This window comes from Musca autumnalis, unplaced genomic scaffold (genome assembly GCF_047663935.1).
Source record: "Musca autumnalis isolate F117 unplaced genomic scaffold, ASM4766393v1 scaffold_4, whole genome shotgun sequence".
NCBI lineage: Eukaryota > Metazoa > Arthropoda > Insecta > Diptera > Muscidae > Musca > Musca autumnalis.
This window is the reverse complement of record NW_027411977.1, coordinates 47,187,351-47,206,056: the sequence shown is the minus strand read 5'-3', so window position 1 is coordinate 47,206,056 and position 18,706 is coordinate 47,187,351. Positions and strand designations below refer to the sequence as shown.

General features: G+C 36.0%; 1 protein-coding gene across 1 annotated transcript; it reads left to right on the top strand.

Moving 5' to 3' along the window:
- Positions 1 to 9,736: 9,736 nt before the first annotated feature.
- Positions 9,737 to 18,483, top strand: LOC141402078 (G-protein coupled receptor Mth2-like). The gene is made up of 7 exons (XM_073982704.1): positions 9,737 to 10,118; positions 17,098 to 17,230; positions 17,301 to 17,495; positions 17,559 to 17,750; positions 17,820 to 17,958; positions 18,020 to 18,205; positions 18,266 to 18,483. Exons 1-7 carry the CDS (start codon positions 9,783 to 9,785, stop codon positions 18,327 to 18,329), a joined length of 1,245 nt encoding a protein of 414 aa, XP_073838805.1. The 5' UTR covers positions 9,737 to 9,782; the 3' UTR covers positions 18,330 to 18,483.
- Positions 18,484 to 18,706: the final 223 nt, after the last annotated feature.

Sequence of the window (18,706 nt, the reverse complement as noted above, 5' to 3'; positions counted from 1 at the left end):
ACTTTGATTTTTGTTGAAGCAACTTGCATTCGCTGCTTCAATTACTATGGTAAACGTTTTTTTAGGGGCAAATCCATACTTCTGGAACAAACAGCCCGAAGAGTGTAAAAACCCCCTATGGCACCATATGTTGTGGCTGGAGATCCACTTCCATAACGGTCAATGTCGATCCGTTCCTTTTAGTATCTCCTCCGCAAAACTTTTGATCTTTAATTATAATCAACATTTTTGTCGGTTCAAACCCCCAACATTTTTAAAACCCCCTCAATGCATACGTATTTTGGGAAAAAATTGTTTCAATAGACACAGGCTGAGGGTATATCTCTGTCGGCAAAGCCGACTGATACTTTTTTACTTGTTCAATGTATCTCTTAGGTCTAAACAACTGAACTCGAAAGAGAATTAATTAGAAAAAAGCTAGTTATAAATTTATTCTGGGAGTTTATTGACTTAGACAAGATCCTACTTACTTTGTTAGCCGTCATATAAGCCAAACTAAGAAAAGATTTCCATTCCTATTTGTAGCTCTACTTTTTCCAATTTGGAATATCGTGTTTTTTATCTCGACATTTATCATCGATCATTCTTATGACATGACCTAACCAATACAATCGTTGTATATCAATACGTTTCACTATACTGATGTCGCTGTAAAGCCGATAGAGCTCGTGGTTCATACGACGTCGACATTTACCGTCAACGCATGTTGGTACGTAGATCTTTCGACAAATTTTTCTCTCAAACCACCCACTGGCTTTTCTGCTTGCGCAAGTACCCAGGCTTCAGAACCATACATAAGCACGGGTAGTATTTGTGTTATTTTTTACCCTCCACCATACTATGGGGGTATATTAAGTTTGTCATCCGTTTGTAACAACTCGAAATAATCTTTTTAGACCCTACAAACTATATATCGCTCATTTACTCAAAGAGTGGCATAACTCAAAAAAATTATTTTCTGAGTTAGCAATTTCTATTTTTCTACGACCTCTACTTTATCTTGTGTCAAATTTTCAGGCCCATACCTCTTAAACTCAACGAGTTACATCTCATTTACAACGGGCTTGGCATAATTCAAGAAAACAAAAATTGAGTTTATGAAGCACTAAAACACCTCAAATCATGCTTGATCTTGCACAGAAATTAGTCCCAGTGGTTATTTTATTTTTGGTGTAATAATATTTTAAAGTTGGTAAGTAAAATTTCAATCTCCAACTTAAAACGCGGTTTTCTCGAAACTCGATTTTTTGAAATGTGTCACTCTTTGAGTAAATGAGCGATATGTACGAGGACGGTTCGGAAACTTCTTAGCCTATCAATTTCTATCCCTTGATTAAAAATAGTGGTCAAGGTCTTCAAAATAGTGGTTTACAACTGTAATTGCATCTTCATTTGAGGTAAAACGCTTGCCAGCAAGGAATTTTTTTAGATTTGGGAACAAGTAAAAGTCACTGGGAGCTAAATCAGGAGAATAAGGTGGGTGGTCAAGCAACTCGTACTTTAATTCGTTGATTTTAGCCATTGTTAAAACACTCTTGTGCGCTGGTGCGTTGTCTTGATGAAAAATTATTTTTTGTGTTGTAAGCCAGGACGTTTTTCTCGAATTTGTAAATTTTAATTGATCCAAAAGGTTGCAATAGTACTCTGAATTTATTGTTTTACCCTTTTGCAGATAGTCAATCAATAAAATGCCTTTGAAGTCCCAAAAAACCGTTGCCATAACCTTACCAGGCGATTGAATTGCCTTCTTTGGGGCAATTCCTCCAGCTTCAGTCCATTGTTTGGATTGTTCTTTTGTCTCTGGAGTAGAGGTGGGCGCGTTTCGTGCCGTGAGTAGTGCATGTTCGTGCCTTCTCGAAAAACGCTGTGTTTGTGCGTGTCGTGCCGGAATGCATTTTTGGCCGTGCGTGATCGTGTTTTTTTGTTCGACACGGTTTTGCACGACACGACTAAACACGATCTGCACTATTTGACACGATCGTGCTAAATTTTTGGTCTCCCTTTAGAAGTCGTGCAAGATACCTTACTAAACACGAACATCGAACAAGAAACCGACCAAAATATTCCTAAAATTATTTGCTTCGTTTTTGCAGTCTGGTACTTATTGCCGTTTTGTTATGGAGAGGCCAGAGTATGAGTGAAAAAAAGATGATGTTTGTTTGCCATTTGTTTTGTTCATGAGAGAAGCAAACACAAAAACTACTCAGAGGGTTAACGCAATATACTCTCTTTGCAAATCAGATGTTTATCTGACTGTATTATTTGTTATGGATGATGTTATTGAAAAACATCCTCTTCCCGAATTGAGAAAACCGATTGACTGCCCAAAAAACGTTGTGAAATATTTTAAACACTCGGAGCTGAACAACAAATTGTCGAAAATGTTAAAACAAGATATAAGAACACGTTGGAATTCAACATATATACTTGAGAGCATATACCAATTCCAGAGTCAGATTAACAGCCTGTTTCTGTATGTCGAAAGAAGAATGTGTGCGAATGAAACACGCCCAAACTTTAGTCTTCGAAATAATTTTACCTTTGCTTTTGCTTCAAAACAAAGAAAAAAAATTGAAAAACGCACAAGAGTTCGGACGTGTTTCATTCGCACACATTCTTCTTTCGACATACAGAAACTGGCTGTAAGAGTGTTATGCTACAAAAGTATATCGTATATCTGACTTAAAGTTTTCATTGCTAGAACTTCTATTGGGTTTTCATAAAATACTCTCGGAAAAGTACCCTACTATGCACATTTTTCAAATTTCCTTTACAATTACATAGAAAAAAATTAAAAACTTTTTTGGCGAGCACATCCGCCAATTTTGGTACATGGGTTACGAAAAAAAATCGTGGTTTCAAATCTGTTCGCGTTCACAAAATTGGATGCTGCACTCAAAAGTTATATGCGGTTTTACACTCTTGTAAAGAAAAAATATTTAAAAAGTCCTATTGTGTTGTAATAAGAACATGTATATATGAATCGTTAGCAGCATTTGATATCTATCCGTAGATGCTAAAATAGTTGCTAAATTTATTTTTATTTTCGCGGAAAATCAAAAAATATTGAAGAAATCTTGAAATAAATTTTATTTATTCTAAATCAGAGTCCAAAATATCTCTAAAAAAATAATTTAATAATACGTACAGAATCTACACAACGCGTAGAAAAATGTGAGACCAAAATTATAAAGATCGCGTTTATAACTTGCATATTACAGCAACAACAAGGAAAATTGGAAATTATTTCAAAAATATATTTTTGGTTAAATACGAAAAATTTGAAAAATAAATGTTGGGAGTTATTCTATTATTTCGCTAAATTTCGATCCAAATCCTGAGGTATTTTGCTTAAACTTCTACGAGAAAAGTAATTAGTCATCGTGAAAGTATATTTGCTTTCTGTGATAAGCAATAGAGATAAGAAGTAGAGAGTAATATTGAAATTTCAATCAAAGAAAAAACATAGAATTAAAAACCGTATAATTCGCGAATTGGTTTAAATCGGTTGAGGTGCATGTGCTTTTCGGATACAGGGAGTCCACGTCTATCAATATGAATGGATTTTCCCATGTTTGATTCAGCGGCCAAAGTGTGCCATCAGTTGCATCTTACTATTCAAAAAACCTTCAAGTGGGCAAAAATTACGCGATGTACAAATGATTATAAGGTGCATCCGATTTCAATGGCCCCCTATTAAAAATACGTCAATATAAATTATTTTAGACAGATTCGTCAAGAACTGCGGATGTGCCACCGCATTCTATTTTGGGATAAATAGGGATATTACTCCTGAATCTTTGCAATTTGTGACACACTTTTTTGCAAATATTATAATAGCGTATAAAGGATTACATTTATGTAAAAATAATCAAAGAAAATCGCGGTTCAATTCGCGGAATTGTCAAAATATATTTTTGCAGATTTTCCTACATTCAAGGAGTCTATATCCGGAGTTTTAGTGGATGGATTCGACCGCGAAAGAGCTCATTAGATCCGGCACGTAAAAAAACTAAAATCACGCGGGGTTCAGGGGTACCTGTACGACAGTTGTAAATTTTAAAGCCAAAAAATAGGTTTTTTCAGAAAATTTACGCACCAAATTTTCGCCTTTGGACTCCTATTACTAGGAAGCTGTACGGAGCACACTCATGAGATATACATCGAACGACGTGGAATCGCGAGTTCTACAATCCTATAAACTAGTTTCGATTATTATCTAGTTGCACCATCTAATTATAAGAAAAATTCGAAAAACACTGAAATCAAAACTTCAAAATGTCAGCATCGATTTTAGGGGGATGCAGTGTATATATCCGAAAGGCATGCACTAGAACCATGTTGCCCAAGGGGTATTGTTTAGTTCTTTCTTTGAGCACAGGTTCGAATTTTGCGTGGTTTGTCCAGAAATCAAAAAAGAACACAAGAAAACATGTTTACTTCAACACATATTTCCCATTTTTTATATTACCACCAACGCAGCTTCCACTAAAATTATTTGTTATGGTCCATATTATGAGATCGTGGCTAAAACACTTCAATTAATATAAATATATTCATATTTTATAAAATATATGAACAGTTCGCGACTTATTAAATGGTGAACCTCAACTTCAACGATTGAAAAACTTTTTTGAATATTACCATATGTACCTTTTCGAGGATTTAAATTTCAATCAGCTGATTTTTGTTCATAGCAAAATTACCATGGTAGATGCATCAGCCCATCAGATCGAATTTGAAACGTCAGAAGAAGTTGTTGTAAATTGAACTCGTCTGAAAAAAAACTTACGGCAAATTACAAATTGATTTTTAATATTGAAAATGTTAGCTTATTATATGCTGTTTATATTAGAGCTTTTTGCAGGGTTAACCTTCTTTATAAGGATTTGTTTGAAATATAAGCAATGGAATTGACATTTAAAATCCAGTTATATATAAACGGGGTATAATGCTACTAATGCTAACTAATGAGCAAATAAAGAATTATTTTATCGTTTAAACATTGCAAATATTTGTCTTGGTATCAAATCAAATTTGTATATCAAATCAAATTTATTTTTTTCGTATCGTTTACAAATTTTGACATTTTATATTAAATTTTGTAATGGCAATTAGCTGATGAATCTACCTTGTTTCTTGTCCCAGCTTGCAACTTTTTGTATTTTCTAGCAACATGTTGCTAAAAACAGAGTTGTATACGAGGATTTATGCCGGATTTAAAATAAATCCACCCAATACGAGGATTTATATTTGTGTGGGAAATCTGGTAGATTTTGGCCGGATTTAGCAAATGAAACCTGATAATGCACTAAATGCGGCTAATGAAGTAGATATGACTGAAGTAGATATGACCTATAAGAAGATGATTTTTTATTAGCTAATGTAAAAGCAATGTTACTTGATATACAAAGTGAGAACATATGATGAGCAGGAAATTACAATGACACATTTACACTAATTATCAGAGTTTTTGGATCAAAATGGCAAAAAGACGAAAAATGAAAAAGTTGATACAGAAATTGATACATATTATCGAGTGCCGTATCTAGCCCGACTGATGTTTTAAACTTTTGGAAACTGCCTAATCTAAAATATTTAGAACAATTAGCCAGGAAATGTTTGGCTATACCCGTCAGCTCAGCAACGAGCGAGAGATTTTTTCCACATCTGGAAATATTTTCAACGAAAGGCGTACTAGACTTTTGAGTTCTAACTTGGACAAAATAATGGTTTTTAAATAAGAATAGAAAAATTAGAAGTACATATGAATATTTTTTAAAAACAAATGTACACCTATATCGATTTCTCCTTTTTATACCCTACACCACCTTGTGGTAAGGGGTATTATGTCTTTGTGCATTAGTTTGTAACATGCAAAAGGAAACGAGGTAGACCCATAGTTCCTTTTAGGGATATACATAGAATCACTTTCTGAGTCGATTTATGCGTGTCCGTCCGTCTGTCTGTCCGTCTGTCCATGTATTTTTGTAAACAAAGTACAGGTCGCATTTATTGTCCGATTCGCATGAAAATTGGGGAAGATAGTTTTTTGGCAAAAGGACGAATGCTATATATTTTGGTAAAAATCGGTTCACATTTGGATATAGCCCCCATATATATCTTCGCCCGATTTAAGGCATTTGGTGCAAGAAAAACGCTATATATGTCCGATTTCAATGAAATTTGGATATATGTACGATTTCAATAAAATTTGGAATGTTTACCGAGATTTGGCCTAGAAATAAGTGTGCTAAATTATATAGATATCGGTTCAGATTTGGATATATATTCTCGTCCGATTTTAGGTATTTGATGCTCCAAATGCGCTATATATGTCCGATTTCAATCAAATTTGGAACGTTTGCCGGGATTTGGCCTAGTGGGTCAAGTGTGCCAAATTATATTGAAATCGGTTCAGATTTGAATATAGCTCTCATTTATTATTTAGGCAGATTTGAGGTATTTGATGCACGAAACACGCTATATTTGTCCGATTTTGATGACATTTGGACTATGTGACGGAATTTGGTCTACAAATAAATGTGAAAAATTATATCGAAATCTGTTCTGATTTGGATTTAGCTTACATACATATTTTACATATTCATAGTGGTGTAAGGTATTATATATTCGGCCCCGCCCGACTTTGATCCTTTCCTTACTGGTTTTGTAATTTCGTGCGTGAGTGTGCGTGTTCGTGCCTTCTTGAAAAACGCCGTGTTTGTGAGTGAATGTGCATAAAAATTTTGGTCCGTGTTCGTGCATGTTCGTGCCTAATTTTTTAGGCACGCGCCCACCTCTACTCTGGAGTATAGTGGTGGATCCATGTCTCACCAACAGTTATGAAACGACGCTTAAAATCCATATTATTTCGCTTAAAACGATCCAAACAAGCTTGAGAAATGTTCATTCTTATGCGTTTTTGATCGACTGTTAACAAATGAGGCACCCATCTTGCAGAAAGCTTTTTCATCTGTAGTTCTTCATGCAGTTCTTCATTGGGTGCCACCGTGGTGCAATGGTATGCACGCCCGCCTTGCACGCAGAAGGTCGGGGGTTCGATTCCCCGGCCAAGCAACATCAAACATCTTTCAACGGTGGCAAAATACCCCTCAGTAATGTTGGCGGCATTTCCTGAGTATTTCAGCCTTGAAAAACTTCTCCATAAGTGGTGTCTTAAGACACGCCGTTAGGACTCGGCGATAAACAGTAGGTCTCATATCATTGAGCTAAATATGAATCGGGGTGCACTCCCGTATGGGATGTTGTGGAACAATGTTTTTTTTTTTTTTTTGTTCTTCATGCAAAATTAAATGGACTTGAGATGCCCATGATATTAGCAATTTCACGCACTTTTATTCGTCGATCATTTAATACCATATCATGCACTTTGGCTACAATTTCAGTTGTTGTTGCTGTTTTTGGACGTCCACTACGTGGTTCATCTTCAATGCTTGTACGACCACGTTTAAATTCAGCAACCCAATTTTTTACTGTTGCATATGAAGGAGCACTTTCTCCTAACACATTCACCATATCATTATGAATTTCTTGTCCCGAAAAACCTTTTTTATGTAAATATTTAATGACAGCACGCATTTCTAATTTTTCCATTGTAAAAAAATTGCGGATGCGTCTTTTTTGACACCTGTTTCTATATGAAAATTTAACATGTGTTCATAACAGAGATGGAAGTTTCCAAAACACTTAACTTTTTTCTGTTTATACCGCGCTTTTTGTGCTAGGCTAAGAAGTTTGGAACCTAAGCATCCTGTGTCCCTTTCACAAGAAAGGAGTTAAGACTGTGTGCTCTAATTATAGGGGCATGCGTCTGCTCCCTGGTGCTTATAAGTTAGTTTCAAGGATATTGTGCGAACGACTATATCCTATGGTCAACGAAATAATTGGGCAATACCAATGCGGCTTTACACCTGGCAAATCCACCAAACCAGATATTTAACCTGCGGCAAATCCTGAAATATAGGGCAGCATTTGACAGCACCTTACGTTCAAAGGTATTTGAAGTTATCTCTGAATTTGCTATCCCCGCAAAGCTCATTCGGCTTTATAAGAAGCCTCTAACTGATACCCGTTCTTCAGTTAGAAGAGGAAGGAACCTCTCCGAACAGTTCAGTACGACTTGGCGGGACGGTATACATTCAATACAATCTTCTGGGATGGATCTGGATATTTTCATCGTCTGGATCTGGATATTTGCATCCAGGCGGAACAAGGGAGACCTTTCTCATATCAGTGAGTCCACCCCGATTCATATTAGCTCAATTATATGGGACCTACTGTTTACTGGGGTATCTTCATCGCCGCCCATGTTTTATACCAAAAGCATAATAAACTGCACCATTAAGATCCTCATTATGCTATCTGAATCAGTTAACAGATTCCCTCCGTCATCTTTGCAGGAGAATGTGTCTGCACCATCTGTTGTTTTACACTCTCATACAATTTCCGGACATCATTCTGACTCTTGAACATCTCAGGTTTCTCACGCTCATGTTTTTCTTGCACTTTCTTCTCCTGAAAATACGCTTCTTCTCTCCCCTCTTCAACAGATATTCTTTGGTGCTTCGTGTTGATATTTTTAGGTGGTGGTTTTTGGTACCCAAGAATAGATTTTGTGGTAGTTTGAAGGGAGTGGGCTATTCTTAGTCTCTGCGCTTCCACATTATCGGGACAAGGAGTGTCGTCTTCCAGCATGTGGGTCAGTTGAGCGGAGTAGGCTTGTGCAATCTGTTGTTTTTGCAGCTTCTCAGCATCTAGCTTTCGTCCTGTATTAGATCGAACTTTTGCCGCAACATTAAGGCGAGATCTTGGCTGCTACAAGAAAATTGTCCAAATCAATGCTTGCTCAGCAAATCCAGCGGACATCTACCACACTGGAAATGCATATACCGTATATCACAACATGATCGATCTGGTTTCTCGTTTTCCCCATCTGGGGACAATCACGTTACCTTGTGTCTGTCGAGGTGTTGAAATCTGGTACTGCTTACTACCATGTGTTTTGCCGCTGCAAAATCGATCAGTCTCACTCCATTGTTACATCATGTAGGCTGAACTTGCCAACCGCGGGACCAATGGTAGTTTTCTTCCTAATTTTAGCATTAAACAATCTCCCAAACGCCATGGCCAGGGAATGCTTTCCAGAGGGGCCCGTGAAATATATCCTTGGTCTGTTAAGTTTTCTCTTTGGTCAGGGATTTGCGCATATGAGACTGATGTTAGAGAACGTTGGTTTTATACGGATTGTGGCAATTCTCTCACCACCAGAGTGAACCTGGAGAGTCCTCGTATTCCATACGAACATTCACAGATCATGTTACTTAAAATGTTTGGGGGACGGGGCCGTCAACTTTAGAGTCGATTGTGGTGGTTTTCCTTTTCTTTGCTTTTTACTATCCGACGCAGAATCCAAATTTTAATTTTGTTAAAGGCAGGTCCCCAGGTGACACCACGGGGATGTCAGTGTCCACTTGATATGTTAAAGCCAGTCAGTTGAGAAAGATACGCTTGTTAACCATCTGGAAATAAATACTAAAGTAACAAACGAGGGGAATTCTTCTAATGTCTTTAAATACTCTATTCGTTATCATACGGAATTGTTGTGGTTAGTTGAGATTTCAAAATTATCGTTATAGCCATTTGAATACAAAACCACCATATCATCAATGTTATCAATGAAACCTACACAGAAATTGCAATATTAATTAGTTCTTGTAGATTACTCGAAGCTTTCAGATATCATCACACTTCGTTTAGCAATGAAGATAAAGATTTCTATAATATTGCCCATATTGGCAATATTTTGCGCAAATCTTGTTTTATCCACATCATCACCGGATAAATGTCGTACCGATGAAACGACGTGTATTAAATCCTGTTGTAATTCGATCGATTTTTATCACATTAATCCTGAGAAATGCCACCTAGTTTGGAAGTACTTTAATCTCTCCATGGATTCTAAGCTGAATGTCTTCAATGGCAATCATCGCTACATGAATCTATTGGTGAAATTTTGGCATGACGTCAGTGTACCGTGTTTACGATCGGAAGATGTTCAAATGTCATGGCGTGAAAATTCAGTGGCTTTAGAAGAAGTGAGTGATGGTGAATGTCGCATTTTTGTTGCAATTAATCATCATGGATTATTTACGACGCATTATTTGTGGTTAAGGAATCTGTAAATAACCTTACTCAATGCACTGTGTTGTACTGTTTAACAAGTGAAAGCAAAAAAAAAAAAAAAAACCTAAACCAATATGGCCATGTCCGTCCGCCTGTCTGTTTGACGGGTTGGCTAGCATGATAACTTTCGAAGGGAGTAACCGATTTGGTGCAATCTTTTTCATGGCCAAAGTCATTTTTCCAGACCTAATGGCGAAACTTAAAAAAAATATATAACTTACGAATTAAGTATATGATTTGAAGAAGTTTTTCAAATCGTATTACATCCAGCATATTTAAATAATGGACAATATCTTCGATTATATCCCCCACAGCTTAAAGCCTGTTTAATGATTGTTTTAAAAATTCCACCGAACATAGGACCTTGTGAGGTTCTGATTACAATGATATATTTATTTTTATGGGTAAGTCCATGCTTCCTGACATAATGACCGTAGAGGTCTAATAGTAGACCCTATGGTGACCAACTTAATGCGAACATTGGTCCAACTTCCGCATATCGTAATATAGATTATTTTATTTAGATTAAGAATACCTCTTGAGGTCTTCTATAGACTACATAAGACCTCGTGTGGTCTTCTGTTATAGACCACAGAAGACTTCTTGAGGTATTTTATACGACAGAAGACCTCTTGTGGCCTTTAATAGAGACCAGAAGTCCTTCCCAGGTCAATGAGTGCATGCCGATTCATACAGGCTCAATGATATGGGACCTACTTGTTATCGCCGAGTCTGAACGGCGTGTCTTACGGTACCACTTGTAGAGACGTTTTTCGTGGCTGAAATACTAGAATGTCGCCTACGTTGAACTAAGGGATTTGCTACAGCCGAAAATTGTATCATAAGAATCCTGAGATCTTCTATAGACATCAGATGACCTGCTAGAAGTTTTCTTCAGGTCTTCTTTCGACTACTACTACTATTTTAGACAAAGGAGAAGTCTTGTTGTCATCTATTGATAACAGAAGCTCCTTGAAGTCTTTCTTAGACAACGGAAGACATTTTAAAATCTTCTATAGATATAGGAAAAGTGAAGACCTCTTTAAGTCTTCTGTCCAGGTTTTCTGTTTACGGAAGATGTCAAAAAGTTTTCTTTCTATTAATGATCATCTTCGGTATATAGAAAATTTCAGGTCTTCCTCATTTAGGAGACCTCAAGAGGTCTTGTTCCTATCTGTGGAAGATCTCAAAACCTATTGAGGTATTCTCTGTTCTACAGAGGACCTGGTCAGAAATTCTCTAGACAAAAGAAAGGCTCTTGGAGTATAATAACGAATACCTTTTCTTTAGACCAGAATTATTCTGAAGATTTCTTGAGACAAACAGAAAATCTGTTATCGTATCCTTTAGACAGAAGACATTTTGTTCACTTCTATAGGCTTCTTGAGGTCTTTAAAAGAAAAACTTTACATTATTTTGTAATGGTACTCAGAGAACATTAGTCTTTAAATAACAAGTAAAAAAGTATCCGTCGGCTTTGCCGACAGAGATGTGCCCTCAGCCTCTCTGAATTTAAACTATCATCTACGGACAGATCGAATGTATTTAGGGTCTTTTCAGAATTGTGTGGCCCTTTTTGGACATTCGAACTTGCCGACAAAAATGTGGATTAGGATTAAAATTCAGAAGGAGGTACTTAAAGGAATGGACCGACAAAGTCCATTATGAAAGTCGATCTTATTATTGATACATATCGCGCCCACTAGTCATTTCAGTGGGTCATCGCATAAATTTTGGACCAGAAAATCGATATCGGTCATTTTGGAAGTTAAACTAAATTTGGCAACATATTAGGAGATCCAAAGTTTTGAACAAATTGGTTGCCCCGTTCAAGAGACATCGTGCATTCCATTTTGCATTTTTAGTGAAATTTTTTAAGTTTGGACAAAATATGACGAAAGCCAAATTTTGGACCAATTCGGTTGATCAGTTCGAGAGTTATAGTGCTCTCCAGCGACTACATATGGTGCTATGGGGTTTTTACACCTTTCGGACAGTTTTATCAAGAAGAATGAACTTGCCCATGACCGTCGTAATTGAGACAGCGAATGCATGTTGATTCAGCAGAAATAAACGTGATTCGAGAGCAGGTCTTAAAGTGAACTTATCCGAAATTTTATGTGGGAGGTACGCAAAGGAGTGGACAAATATAATCCATGTTCAAACCTGATATACATGTGGTAGATATATTAGGGTGTGTAATGTATGGACCACATCAGTCACTCCCTTCAAGACTTATCGTGCGCACAATTTTTCCGAACATTTTCGAACTTTTGTAGGGGAGGTACCCCATCTTCGAACATAAGCGATGTTTGGACAAAATATTAAGAAGGCATCTGCGCTCCAGCCAGACAGACAGACGGACGGACATGGCTAAATCAACTCCAAATTGTCTGAGACACATTTCGTCCAAACATACTTGGGGTCTAAAGCCATTATTTCGATGAGGCACATTTTGCCCTTATGAAAGTGTATATCACGAATATTGTCAAATATTTCATATTCCATTTCAGAAAAAAGGATACATTTTTTTCGCGCTACATCAACGATTTTTGTATGTAAAATTCCGCGTACGAATCTGGTCGCGAACCAATTTTCGGTTGTTGCGGACAAAAGTTATGGCGCTTTTATTTCGATTTTTAAGAAAGAAAATATTATAAAAACGCTAATTATTTTAATGAGCACAATTGTTACAAAAAAGTTCTCTCGAAGTGACTTCAGCGAGTAGATTGCATAATACATGCAAAATGTTAGACAGAATTCGCGAAGTGTACATAAAATTGATAAATTATTTAATATAAGTCAACTTTTTTCAAAATTAAGGCCCATTTAGTGGTCATAAAATTACATAAAAATGTACTGTAGATCAAAACTTCACGGCGAATCAAATGAGACTACAATTATAAAGATTGGTGTTATAGTTTCGACGTTACCGCACATATTTTGGTCCAAAAAATATTTTTTTGTTTGAAGAAATATTTTTTCACATGCATTAGTAGTAGAAAATATTGTAAAAATCTATAGGAATACTTCCTTCTTGTTGTCTTTTGTTTTATTGACATTCATATAAAAGCTTTCCCATTAGGGAATGTAATTGGGTTGATGAGGATATATCTCATAGCTTCTGAAATGGAAATAGAGGTCACATAACCCATTTTAATTTATATGCATTTTAAAATACGTGTAAATCGCGTTGTTATCAAAATCATTTTGTCCGCATGTGAATTTCATGTACAGCAAGACCATATCTTTTAATTTGTACATATTTTTCGAAATTTAATTTGGAGGCTACGATGTAGCATCGGCTGCATCTTAGCATTAAAAAACCTATAAAATATCGCTAATTTGCGCAAAGTGCATACAATTTTTGTCCGCATCCGATTTCAATGTCCACCATGAAAATCGACATCGATATATATCTATTTGAAGGCGATCAATCAAGAACCGTGGATGTAGCATCACACACTATTTTTTGGGATAAAATCAATGTAGCTTCCTTATCAGTGAAGTTTTCAAATGTCTGTTTCCACTAAAACGAAGATCCTGCGCTAGTTTTTTCATTGCAGTGGAAACGATCCGCAGAAAACGCAATAAAATACGCGATATTTTCAAAACCAATTTTATGTGAATTTCATACTTTGGAATTTCGCGTAACTCGCGTTTTAGTGGATGGATTTTCACGAGGAATGATTTATTGAATCCGCAACGTAAAAAACTAAAATGTGCAATGGAGTACGAGGTATTCCAGACACAATTGCAAATATTAGACCCGAAAAATATGATTTTTAGAAAAATGTTCGCACAAAATGTCCGCATTTGGATGCAAATTTCTATGAAGCTGTGCAGACTACATTCACAATATACGTATCAAATAACTCAGAATCGCAAGTATTACAAAAAAACCTGTTTGCGGAATGAAATTAGAAGAAAATTTCAAAAAACACTGTAAATCTGGCTTCAAAATGTCAGCATCATTTAATGGTAGAAGCAGTTCATATTTTGAAAAGTAATACATCAGTGAGATGATCCTTATTTAGTTTGCTTCTACTTTTACTTTGACAGGAAAATCGCGAAAAGTTTGGTTTATTCACAAATCAAGAGATAACAAAAAAAGACACGTTGGCTTCAACCCATTTTTACCTATTTTTATACCCTCAGCATTTAGGCTAAAGAGGGTATATACACTTTGATACGATAAAAATGTGCCTCATCGAAATAATGGTTTTAGACCCCAAGTATGTTTGGACGAAATGTGTTTCAGACAATTTGGAGTCGATCTAGCCGTGTCCGTCCGTCTGTATTTCTGTCTGTCCTGCTGGCTGGAGCGCACGATAACCCTCGAACGGATGAACCGATTCGGTTCAAATTCTTGCTTTCGTAACATTTTGCCCAAACTTAGTTTAAGTTCGAAGATGAGCTACATCGGTCCACTCATACCGGTACCTCCCCCCCCCCAAAGTTCGAAAATGTTCGGAAAGTTTGTGCGCACGATAACTCTTGAAGGGAGTAACCGATTTGGTCCATACTTTGTATAGTGTAAACTTTCCACCAGAGTAATATGAGGTTCAAATATGGACTTAATCGGTCCATCCCTTAGGGTACCTCCCACACAAAATTTCGGAAAAGTTCAGTTTAGGACCCGCTCTCGAATCGCTTTGATTTTTGTTGTAGCTACTTTCATCAGGGGCAAGTCCACACTTCCTGAGAAACAAGCCTTAAAGGTGCAAAGAATCCCTATGACACCGTGTGTAGTGGTTGGAGCGCAAGATAACTCTCGAACGGATTTACTGAGTCGGTCAAATTTGTGGCCTTCGTAATATTTTGTGCAAAGTTAGTTTAAGTTCGATGATAAGCCTTATCAGTCCACACCTTCAGGTACCTCCCCCAAAAAAGTTCAAAAATGTACGGAAAAATTGTGCGCACGATAACTCTGGTTGGAAGTGAGCGATTTGGTCCTTACTTTACACATCCTAATATATTTACCAGATATAGATCAGGTTCGAATATGGACGATATTTGTTTTGTTCAGTCCTTCGGGTACCTCCCGCACAAAATTTTGGATACATTCACTTTAAGACCTGTTCTCGAATCACTTTGATTTTTGTTGACGCATCTTGCATTCTCCGTCTCAATTACGACAGCAAGCGTTTTTTCAAGGGCAAGTCCATACTTCTTAAGAAAACAACCCGAAAGTTGTAAAAAAAATCCCTAAGGCAGCATATGTAGTGACTGTAGAGCTCGAACCGAATACTGCGTTCGCCCACACTTTGGATATCGTAATATTTCTTCGAATATTAGATGAAATTCGATGGTAGTGCTTATAGGTCCACTGCTTCCGGTACCTCTCCCACAAATGTTTGAAAATATTTGCTAAAATGATAAGCGCAATATCTAACAAACGTACCAACTGATTTGGTCCAAATTTTCGATCTCGAAATTTTTTGACCAAGCTTAGTTTATGTTCAAATTTGGGCCCTATCGGTCCAATGCTTAGGGTACCACTCATACAAATGTTCAACACCATTTTTGTAGTTGAGGGTCTGTTCGAGGATCCTTTGGACATTTTTACTGAAGGTTTCACTAGTGGCCCGATATTATGCTTTTCGTAGGCTAGTATGGTACAAAAGCCCTATCTATCGATATCCCCCGCAAATTTTTGAGCTTTAATCCAATCCATATTTGTGTCGGTTCATACGCCCATACATTTCTTTTTTTTTGGAAAAAAAAGTATTTCAATCCACACTGGCTGAGGGTATATCTCTGTCGGCAAAGCCGGCCGATACTTTTTTACTTGTTTAACATAAATATAGCCACAGCTTCCACGCAAATTAACTTTTGGTGCCAATATTTTTTGCCACGTCCAAAAACACCTTATTTTAGCCAAAAACATTTAATTTGTATAATATACAATCACAAGTCGCGTGTTCTAAAAGGGTAAACCTTGGCTTCAGCTATCTTAAATTTTCAAAAATATTGGTGATATACCCTCGTCATTTATGTTAACGAGGTATAAAAATGCTTTAACCCGATTTTTTGTTTATATGTAATCTGTCAATGTAACGACAATTCCCGTTAGTTTTAAAGATAATCGACAGAAGTGAAAAATATATTCAGTTCTTTGAGAACTGTTGAAGTGTTTAGTGTTTTTTGTTCCCGAAAATTTGTCATTCCGGTGCGGAGTATTTTTTCCGTTATTTATATTAAAATTTCCACATTTATGTTAATGATGTATTAATTTCTTAAGCCTTCTTTGACTTATATTATATTTTGTAACAAATTTTGAAGATTTCCACATTTAAATCCAAGAATAATCACGTCTCCATCATTACCGTGGGAATAATTAATGTAAATTTGAGATTATTCAATCTATGATAATTATTAAAAAAATTTATCATAGGATTTTTAAACAAACCGTCAAATACAACATGGAACCATAAAGAAAAAGTAGAAATGCAGAGGAAAAACAAATAGTCAATAAGGAAAGGATCATGTCGACAGGGCCCGACTATATGATACCCTACACCACTGTGAATATGTTGGGATTTGGGAGCTATATCCAAATAGACCAATTTCAAAGTCAAAGCTGTAGTTAATTAAAACAATGAAAGGACAAATGAATTTATTTAAATATCATTCCCGTGGGTTGAAAAATCCTTAAAACGCAACAAAGATACATGGCTCGTTGCTAATTTATGCATAAAATTGTCTTATAAAATAGTATGAGCCGAAAAATATTTATTTAAACCCATTTTCGCACTTTGCCGTTTTCGACCCCCAAAACGAGTCTTTTCGCAATATTCACCCATAAACACATTAAATGTGCCTCTCCATGTCGCATTTAAAACCTTGAATGAGCTTCTATAAAAAATGCTGATCATTTTGTATTTTCAGAATTCATCCCATGCACCTAACTATTGTTTTACCCATATTTACAATCAAACCACCAAAAAATACGATACGATTCCCTTGAATTGTGCCACGGAATATACATGGTATCGTTATTCGCGATATGTCATTATAGTTGGTAAGATCCAAACACATCCAAACATATTTCCAATATATTAATCCAATTATATAAAATTCATTTGCCACAGGTCTAGGTCTATCGGTGTTACTTCTCTTGTCAACAATCCTTATTTATTTGACCATTAAAGATTTGCGCAGTAATATGCGTTTAAAACTTTTTATTTGGTATTTGACATCGCTGGTTATGGCCCATGCATCGATGATAACGTGTGTCGATATCATATGGAATGATAACAGTCAAAGATACCTATCACTTGTCATTGGTAAGTAACGGGCGGGAATGAGAGAGAATAAGTCTTTAGAAAATATTGCTATTTCTTTTGTAGGTTTCATCTCTTCCTACTTCTTTATGTCCACCTTCCTATCGATGAATGTTATTGGCTTTGAAATTTGGAATACCTTCAAGGAATTGAGCATGGAGAATAATCGCAGGAATGATAGAAAACGTTATACCCTCTATGCCATCTATGTTTGGATTATACCGATTATTTTCTATATTTTATATTTTCTGACGCTAAGTAAGGCAATTTCAAATATTTCATTTTAATGCATTTCGAAATAATTTAAAATATTTTTTTTCTTTTTAGGTGACTTCTGGTCATTTGGACCTGTAGTCATAATTCTAATCTTGAACTTTGTTACATTTGTCATTTTGACATATAAAATATGTACAACCCGATATAATGTGGCCTATTTAACGGATAATCAAAACCTTGTTGTCGAAACGTAAGTCATGCTGGGCGTTAATTTTTACTTTTGCCATAATCTGATTTTTTTCTATTTTTAGTATAAAAATCATCCTCAGTTTATTCTTTATGATGGGTATACCACGTTTAATTTTCTTTATATTTTTATATATGAGCAATTTGGCCTACTACATGATCTCCAAATATATATTTTTGTCCATAGAGGCTCCCTTGATTTTCAAATTATTTGTTCTGAAAAAGAATGTTTGGAATATGTTGAAAAATAGGTAATTTAAAAGAAGTTCACACTTATAATTTATTGTAATAATTAATTATTATTATTTTAGATTTTGGCACAAATACGTCCGGGCCAGCACAACAACAGAAGATGTCTCCACCACTGCACCATGAATTAGCCGAATTGCTGAAATCAGATCAATTGTATTAAATAAAATAGACCTTGCCATAACGTATTTATTATGGCGAAATGATACCATTTTTCTGATGAAAGGTCTATGGTCAAAGAAGTCAATTGACTAACGAAACAATAAAGAAATAATTGTAATAATTTGATTTTACTTAGGCGACCGGTCCTCTACAGAACATTTATCCAATAAACTGAACTAAGCATTGATTAAGGCTACAGAGGGTTTATAAGTGAAAGTCAAACAAATTTAATTAAGCTGAAGCCAAGGTTTGCACTATTAGTTTACCAGAAAATATAACTATAGTTGGATCAAATGAAGTGCATCTAACAAAGCTCAACTGTTTCGCTAAAAAAGTTAATT

What these genes read in the sequence shown, in the direction of transcription:
- LOC141402078 (XM_073982704.1), top strand. Translation starts at nt 9,783, where the DNA reads ATGAAGATAAAGATTTCTATAATATTGCCCATATTGGCAATATTTTGC. An exon ending in ATTCAGTGGCTTTAGAAGAA is followed by an intron (nt 10,119 to 17,097) that starts GTGAGTGATGGT and finishes TTGTATTTTCAG; the next exon opens with AATTCATCCCATGCACCTAA. An exon ending in CAAAACCTTGTTGTCGAAAC is followed by an intron (nt 17,959 to 18,019) that starts GTAAGTCATGCT and finishes TTCTATTTTTAG; the next exon opens with TATAAAAATCATCCTCAGTT.